Source organism: Arachis ipaensis, chromosome B7 (assembly GCF_059453495.1).
Source record: "Arachis ipaensis isolate K30076 ecotype BB chromosome B7, ASM5945349v1, whole genome shotgun sequence".
NCBI lineage: Eukaryota > Viridiplantae > Streptophyta > Magnoliopsida > Fabales > Fabaceae > Arachis > Arachis ipaensis.
The window spans coordinates 79,148,896-79,157,644 of record NC_142442.1 but is presented as its reverse complement, the minus strand read 5'-3'; the positions used below and the strand labels follow the sequence as shown (position 1 = coordinate 79,157,644).

The window sequence follows — 8,749 nt, the reverse complement described above, 5'->3', positions numbered from 1 at the left end:
ACTCAAGTGAGACCCACACTTTAAATAAAAAGGAAAAGAAGTGGCTCAAAGCCATATAAAAGAAAAACAAAAGAGAGAGAGAGTATTAGTGTCTTCCATATTTTAAAAGAAAGAAAACGAAAACAGATATGGAGAGAGGGTTTTGGCATCGAGAAAAGAGAAGAAGAAAAAGGAAAAGGGCAGTCCAATGCTTCACACATTAAATTTGTAAACTTGTTTCATTTTTTATGAAATTTTAGTATGTTGTTCCTGATGTAGAGATAAACATTATTAGAATATAATTTGCTAGTTGTATTGTCTTCTCTTTTGTCTGATTTGAGATAGTCACTTCGTGGAGGGTTTATGTTGATTCTATCAGTTTTAATTATGTATTTTGTTGATTGTTGAGATGCACTAGTGCTACTAGAAATACTGATTGTGTACCCATTATTTTGATAGTGAAAGATTTTACTGGACCAAATTTGGTGGATTTTTTTGTCCCTCTTTTGGGGGATTTTTCCACGATAAAAAATCTAGTGTTTGATTATTTAATTTCTGCTATTATATTTACTACTTAGAGTATCTTTGGAGTTGTCTATTTAATTGCACAGGTTGTGAAAAAATTATTTTTTGTGCTTCCACTATTAGATAGATTCTTATTGAACCTTAATTTTTCTAACACAATTTAGCAATGTCTTTTTTGTATTCCTTATAGATAAGTTCTAGCATTTTCGGTATCTCTTTTGTATGGTACTTGTAACAAGACTTGTACAGAGACATAGAGATACATAAATGTATTTGAACATATTGATAGGAAAACAAACACAGTAAATCCTGAGATAATTTTATGTATTTTTAATCTTTATCTCTGTATTTATATTCTAGAATTTAATTTTAATATATTGACGGTGTAAAATATTTTACGCAATCATTTAATTACATTCATTATTTTAGATAACTTTTTAAGCAATGAATATAAAATATAATTATTTGTAGTGAAGTATTATTACGTAATTAGATATACTTGTAATGCTATATCCTATCGCATATAAGTTTAGTATGACCTATGGATAAGCTTCATTAATATGTGCACCAAGATAACTGCAATTTCCAATAGTGCTGAAAAGTGTTATACAGGCCATAATATGTAACCAAAGGAGGGATCATAAAAGTATAATATATCTGGCTTAACTTTTATATAAGAGCAAACTTGAGTTTATTTGAGAGCCAGAGATCCTATTACAGCGACTCTTTCTCCCTCACTGCACAAAATATATATTACTATACAAGTAGGATAGGAGCCTACAAATATTGTACACGAAAAGCAAGAGGGACCGCAGACGAAGCTGCACTGTGTAGGAATCGAAATTTTCCATACAAATTGAAGGTCAGTCGCTAAACATATGTCGAGTCTGGATTATGATGTAGGAAATGAGCAGCAGAGTTTGTTTCCAGTGGAAATGAACATGGATTGAGTTCGTCGTCCCGACTTTTCTGGTAAAGAAGATTTGTGAATGCATTTGTCACCTGCGGGGTTCTAATCTGCTTGATTTGGATGCAGATTACCTGCAATCATTTTGTTAATTGTAATAGCATAACAAGAAGGAGGAAATTGGAATAGATTTGATGATTTTCCTAGTAAAAGTGAATAATACTTCAGTTCACTCTTCACATAAGAAGAACCAGAAAGTGAAAAAGAAAAAGAGACGCAGAAAGAAAGCATGTGATGTGACGAATCTAACTGCAAAGAACAATTGGAAAGAAGAATTTTTATGCTTTAGTTTCCGAAATCATAATTCAATTCATTAATAATAACACAAGGTGTTCCAACACATGGATTTGAGTTTACAATAGAATTGAATTCATTACTCTTGCTCAAAATGTTTTCAAACACCTTGTGAATGATTGGAAAATAGGACACATGAATGAAAATGGCTGGCAGGATTTATACATAAGATGATTCTGCAAGTAAAAAGAACTAAGTGCTTTGAGAAATCTCACCCAGTTTGAGGTAGACGTGTCCAATTCATTAATCTGTGCGACTGAGGATGATTCTGCAAGTATGATGAACTGGCTCCTATTCCACTCTCATCATCTACAAATGGCTCTGCATAACTAGAAGACGGGGGAGACCATACTGGAACTACTCCTCCATCCCTTTCTCTCCTAGTACTACTTGAAGATTCTGCTGTCGAATCTTCAGCCGCATTTCTCAGCCACGCTGTAGTATTATTATGCTGTACTTGTGTGTTTCTATTAACATTCTGCAACACTCCTTGGTTCACCGTCTCTCTTGCATTTTGTTGTGCAGTTGCATTAGTTGGCACTTCAGCTCTGCTTTCTTCTGCCAAGTTTCGAAGATCTGAGGAAGCCTCTTCCTCTTCCACCCTCACCAGGGAAGAAGTCATACTGGGGACCATCTGATCCTCGTAACGCCTAGGACCAACCGGGGGATTGTTCCTAACAGGTTCATGGCTTTCCTCCATCTGTATGTCTTCAGGGAAAGCAATGGGGGCCAATTCGGTGGAGTCTCCAAGCCCTTCCTCAACTCCATTTTCGATTGCTGCTCTTGAAGCTGCTTCTAGTTGCCACATTTGTATAAGTGCTTCTTGAAGTCTTGCTTTTGCTGCATCTATTCCTACAATTGGAAGAGGGTAGTTAGAACCAAGTTCGATTCCAGCAGCTTGGAGTACAGATTCAGGTGCATTCCATGGATGATGTATCCATTCAGTTGGCAATCTAGAAAGTTCAGGAAGCCAGCGCCGAACATATTCTCCATTTGGATCAAACTTGTATCCCTCAAACTGGAAAATCCAACAATTGAAATGAGTACACAAATAAGTCACTAGAAATATATCATCTTCAAGAATTTGACAGCATCATATAAGTCAAAATGCCAATATCAAAGCTTATTATCACAATCTCAAAATTCAAGCCTATTGCCATAGAAATTGGAGTTACAAGGACATGAATTAAAAAAATTGCAACCAGAAAGAACAAAGGACCATTCAATTTGCAAAGTTGTGAATAATCACATATTTGACCATATACATAGGTCACTGGAATGCATGATTAGTCCAAATTTTTCAACAGGGAAGATTCAGAGGGGGGAAAAAAGACATTCTTTTTATGCTTATTTTGTAGTTCACCTTGGAAAACATATCAATGGCAGATAGAAGAATATAAACTTCGTAAAATCTATATAAATGAAAGAAAGTGTATCTGGATTATGCATAACAAGACACAGATTTCCTTTTAGCGATCCAATATCCAAAAGAATAAGAAACATGGAAACAGATTATCATCCATCCAAATGACCAATATAAATCTAGATTATGCATCTTCTATACATAAGCAGCGTCTTCTTTACCTGTGGATTATCTATTCGGTCGAATTCACGGCCATCAGGAAGAGTACCAGATATGTACTGCCAACCAAGAGCATCGCTCTCAAGATCTGCATCCAAGAGCGTATCCCAAAAATATTTCATTCCCCATCTCCAAGGAAGCTGCAGAACCTTCACAAAGAAACTGGAAACCACGACACGAATTCGATCATGCAGCCAGCCAGTGGCCCATAGCTCTCGCATGCCAGCATCCACCAAAGGATAGCCTGTCCTGCCTTGTCGCCATGCCTTGAAATGGCTCTCGTTTATAACCCAAGGAAAGAACTTAAGGTGGCCTAGAAGAGGCCTTTCATGACTATAAGGGTGGTTGAAACTGATGTACCTTGAATATTCTCTAAGACCAATAGACTTAAGAAACAAATTCACACTTTCTTCACCAGCCTGGTTTCCTTCATTGGCCCAAAGGACTTGCTTGATTCGGACGAGATGGAAAACTTTCTTGACACTCACCTCGCCAAAATGCAAATGTGGGGAGAGGAATGAGGTTGTGGCACTATCGGCCTTCCTGCGATTCTTTGCATACTCAATCAGGGGACCGTTTATAAATGCTGTTAAGGCCTTATCAGCATTGCTCCACCCTGGTGACCATGCTCGTGCAAGAAGTGCATTGCTTGCTTTCTCGGATTCATCTTCAAACACCAGTGTATCACCCTGACACCTTGATACATCTCCTGAAAAGACCGAAAGAGTTGTATTTAGCACGTGAATATCAGTATCTAGACAAATGATTTATGATAACCGATAATCCTCAGGAAAAAACGTGCATTGCATATGATGCTTTTATTTATCTATTTTCTTTCTAGTGTAAAAAGAACAATCTTTGCCTTTTTATTGAAAAATACTTTTCACCATAGCATGACCCATCAAAGAACTAATCACATAAACACAGATTTTGCAGAATAAGCCAATTATGATATCAGTAGCTAGAATTCAACATCTCTATAAGAATATATTGAAATAAAATAACAATCATTGAACAAGCATATTTTGATGCCTATTAGTTTGGTTTAGTTTACACTTTTTCCCCATAAAAGGCCACAACTATCCTCTGCAGGAAGAGTTCCAGTATGAGCTGGAAACATGCACATCATAGTGGGACTAACTCTTCAAGTGGAGAATGTTTCCATCAACATGACGAACCTAAGAGGGTAAGACCTTGCTTAAGGGGAATCAAGCATCTAACACTTGAACCAACTCCATTTTGAGGATGCTTTTGAATTCATCTTTGATGCACCGTCAATTTAAAAAGAAAAATCCAAAAATGTAATTATGTATTGCCACGTTAACAAAATAATTTTAGCTTGCTCACCCATCACCTTAAAAAAGTAGTTAAGTATATATAGCTCCTAGTTCAAACAATAGTTATACGAAACGCAATACGGTACGCACATGTAAAATATGTTATGTGGGAAGTATACCCACGACGTTGCAATATACAAATGAATTGTGAATTGGTGGGCGAATTGGCATGCAATATGCACCTAATCAGTGAATTCATATAACTGTGAATTTCAATGGTGAGAGAGAGAAAAGGTAGACCTGGAATAATCCTTTTAGGTGGGAGAAGAGGTGCTTGTGGGTCATAAGGCATGCTAAGGCATCTTTCCCAAAAAGCAGAAAAAGTTGTGAATGGTTGGCCATTGGCATCATTGACATCCCACGGCTCATATAACAAATCGGAATTGAAGGAACGAACGGTTATGCCTTGTGCAGTCAGAACCTCCTTTGCTCTGTGATCCCTGATAAGTGACAATGGATCTGCAAACAACCACACAAATTTCCCAAAAATTAAATAAATAAATGAACATTTAGACAAAGTTCTTTTTCCACCCTGTCCTATAATATATTATTATTTCGGTTTGCAAACACCAAACGATGAATTCAGGTAACGTATCATCATGAAGCTGAAACAGAGATTATGAAAAAGAACCAAAAAAGATAAATAGCGATCACAGATGAACATGATAAAGCATCTTAAATGACTCGTTAAGAAACGATATGGACTCATAAATACCAAAAAAGTAATGTCACGTTTCCTAAATTGCTGCCATACCATAAAAAGTAAGAGACAAGTTAAACAAATAATAAACTATTCGAATTGATACAAACAAGAATCCTATAATATTGCATAAGTTGTTTCATTACTAAACTTACCAAAATCCTTTGCATCATATATATGCAGTAGAGCTTAAATTGATAGAACTTACGCAAATTTGAATTAGTAACATAGTAGAACCGATTCAAGAAATTAAACTTATAAAGTTTGATAACCATTAAAAGGAAGAATAGATAAGTTACCATATAAATGGTTAAAGAAGAGTTGAGTAGCTCCAGTGGACTTAACAACATCCAAAAGAGAAGAAACACTATCAGTGGATCTTTTAGTGATGAGAGGGGTACCAAGGCTTCTAAGAGAAGAATCAAGGTGAGCCAAGCTGTTCTTTAACCACCACCTTGATACCCTTCCGGGGTAGTATTGTCCTTCTTCCTCAGGTGCATATATGAACACAGCAACTACTGCTCCAGCTCTAACACCTGCAGCTAGTGCTGGGTTATCCTCTACCCTCAGATCTCTCCTGAACCATACTATGCTGCAACCACCACCCCCTGACATAATTTCCTAAATTACCCCTACCACTATACACACTATACTATATGCTATCCTGTCCTATACTATATATGTACCAGATCTCTTAACCATGCCAATTACCGAGAAATAAATGCTGTTTAGCTTTTTTCTCTCTCTTTCTGCTTCCTTTTATTTAGTTCCTTTCTAAGCAAAAAGAGGTAAAAGAAAAAGCAGAGTTTGATATTTGAGCCTTGCCACTTATCTTCTTTCTTTACTTGTTTCTCTCCAACACTTTGGGGGGTGGACAATCTTTGGAAGAAAAATTCTCCAATTATCTTTGGGGTTCTTTTACCCAAGTTGCAACATGGGGAAGATGATGAGAGACACTGAGAAAGGTCCAAGGAGAGAGAGAGAGAGAGAGATAAAATAGAATGAAGAGCAATTGAAGAGGATTGGTTAACTGAGTGGGGATACAATGAATGGAATTGATAGACAAACTGCAGCCACAACTTTTTTTCTTTTCTTTCTATTTATTTATTTATTAATTTTTTCCTGTTTGTGTATTTTACTTACAATTCAGGCTTTTTTTTTCTTTTTTATTTTTTTCTCTCTCTGTATTATCCTATGGAATGGAACAAAACAAACAAACTCACATCCACGTCTCTAGTTACTTCTGTTCATATACTTCTATACAATTTGACATGGATGGAGAATCAAAAAATGATAGATTAAAAATCATAATGTATATCTTTTTTTTAAACTTAGCTCGCACCAGCATTTGCCGGGGACCATGCACATTATCTTCCGCTCCTACTGTTGTAACTTCCTTCCTATTCTCTGGTGTTCATGTAATCTTTGTAGTCAGTGCATATAAAATTTAAAATTTAAAATTGTTGCACCCTAGTTAAGAAAAATAAATTAATGTTTCCCAAAATAGCATGTACAGATTTGATCACTGAGAGTATCAGTTTCTCAGTTTCTCACTTTTTCTTACTATTAATGGAATTGCAAATCTATGCACCCAAAGATTAAAAAAAAATGAAATATCTCTCATTAGCTTATTTTCTTTCCTAATAAAATTACACATTCAAGTTTTTTTACGAATCAAGTCTAACTAAGTTAAATAATAAGATTTAGAATAATGCTAACTATAACTGATTTTTATTATATTAAATCAACTTAGTTGAACTTGATTAACAAAAAAATTTGGATGTGTAACATTATTCTTTTTTCTCTCTAAATAATTAAACCAACAATGAGACATAGCTTAAAAATTTTGGTTACATGCAGTGTGTTTAGTATATTGTTGGTGCTTATTTTAGAGGAAAGTATATTTTTTTTTTTGTATTATAATGAAAAATATTAGGAGTTTATATTTTTTCTAGAAAAAGTTTATGAAGCCAGCACTTTTATTAAAATTTGGTCAACACTTAACCAGCAAAAGAAAAGTGAGTAATCTCACACCATTAAATGAAATCTCACACCATTAAAAACACCAATGATGTCTAATTGATGGCTACAAATCACAAAACTTGCTGGTCTCCTAGCACTCCTCTTTTTTTTATTCATATTAGTAAATATTTTAGGTTAATATTTTATTTTTATACTATATAATTTTGGTTTAGAGTTTAGTTTTAGTATTTAAAGTTGGTCAAGTGACCAAAAATGATAAATTTTATTGATTGCATATTATTTTTCTAACATAATGCTTTGTTGATTTGTTATAGGAACAAGTTTTTTATAATTAAATTCAATTAAGTTGGTCTAATATTTTATTAGTACTAGTGTTAAACATGTGTGATGCACGATCTTACATTTAAATCTGACATGATAAATCGAAAATAATATTTTATAATCATAAATTTCTCGAGTTTAGTATAACACTATCATCGTCCTTATATAATAAACGTACTGAACATGCTGTTTTATCTTTATTCAAAGTAAAATGCAAATGGAATAGTTTGAAGTCTATAATATTCTTGAACTATAAGGAAGAGACATGAAAAAATAAGAACATATATAACTGTAATAGTAGCATGTCAAATTTATACTAAATTTTATATCAAAAGGCTATCTTACTAACCTCATTAGAAAATCAATTGGCATATAATGTTGTGCTCCCTGTTACACATTTTATATCAAGTCTGAAAGTAGAGTTATAGATAAATTAGTTATATCTATAGTAAAGATTTGTACAAAAGTATAAATCATAACATGTTATCAAAATGAAAATAATATTTTTCTTACCTAAATATTATTAAAAACTTCTTTAAACATGACATTTGTTGTTGATGACTTTGGAATGTCATCCTCATCCAGAATTAGAACCTTGAGGCCACTGCGACTCTTAACTCTTGACAAAGCAACGTAAAGTTGTCTATGAGTGAACACTAATTTTGGCAAGTAAAGCCTTACATGTGATAATGATTGACCATAACTCTTATTAATGGTCATTGCAAATCACACTGTTAATAGAAATTGTTTCCGTTGGAACTTAAATGGCAATCATGAATATGAAGAGATCAAGTTCATTCTTGGAATGTACACTTTGTCGCCAATATTTCTATCTGTCACTACCATCGCTCCAATTTTATTGTTGCCAAGTTTCTTAATTATTATCCTTGTCCCGTTGCATAAACCTGAAGTCTGGTCTATGTTTCACAATAGCATTACAGCAACTCCTGGCTTCAAAGTCAATTTGTGATTGGGTAGTTCCAAATATTTGATGTCATTTAGAAACTATGGTGTGAACCACTCTTGTTGTATATCTTCATTCTCATCAGCTTGACATGTTG

At 34.3% G+C, this 8,749-nt stretch overlaps 1 protein-coding gene across 2 annotated transcripts; it reads right to left on the bottom strand.

Annotated features, from left to right (window-relative positions):
- Positions 1-1,032: 1,032 nt before the first annotated feature.
- CRY1 (cryptochrome 1) lies at positions 1,033-6,467 on the bottom strand. 2 transcript variants are annotated; one of them, XM_016310702.3, is made up of 5 exons: positions 5,684-6,467; positions 4,925-5,143; positions 3,350-4,056; positions 1,981-2,783; positions 1,033-1,545 (listed from the first exon to the last, which is right to left on the bottom strand). In XM_016310702.3, exons 1-5 carry the CDS (start codon positions 5,997-5,999, stop codon positions 1,542-1,544), a joined length of 2,049 nt encoding a protein of 682 aa, XP_016166188.1. In that variant the 5' UTR covers positions 6,000-6,467; the 3' UTR covers positions 1,033-1,541. The 2 variants fall into 2 exon arrangements, with proteins under 2 accessions (XP_016166188.1, XP_020963720.1); XM_021108061.2 differs by lacking the exon at positions 1,033-1,545 and having other exon boundaries at positions 1,977-2,783; positions 5,684-6,412.
- Positions 6,468-8,749: the final 2,282 nt, after the last annotated feature.

Excerpts from the sequence above, each read along its gene's own strand:
- CRY1 (XM_016310702.3), bottom strand. The coding sequence starts at position 5,999 with ATGTCAGGGGGTGGTGGTTGCAGCATAGTATGGTTCAGGAGAGATCTG. Across the intron at positions 4,057-4,924 it reads ACCTAAAAGGATTATTCCAG|GAGATGTATCAAGGTGTCAG; the intron begins GTCTACCTTTTC and ends CGGTCTTTTCAG. Across the intron at positions 2,784-3,349 it reads ACCGAATAGATAATCCACAG|TTTGAGGGATACAAGTTTGA; the intron begins GTAAAGAAGACG and ends TGGATTTTCCAG.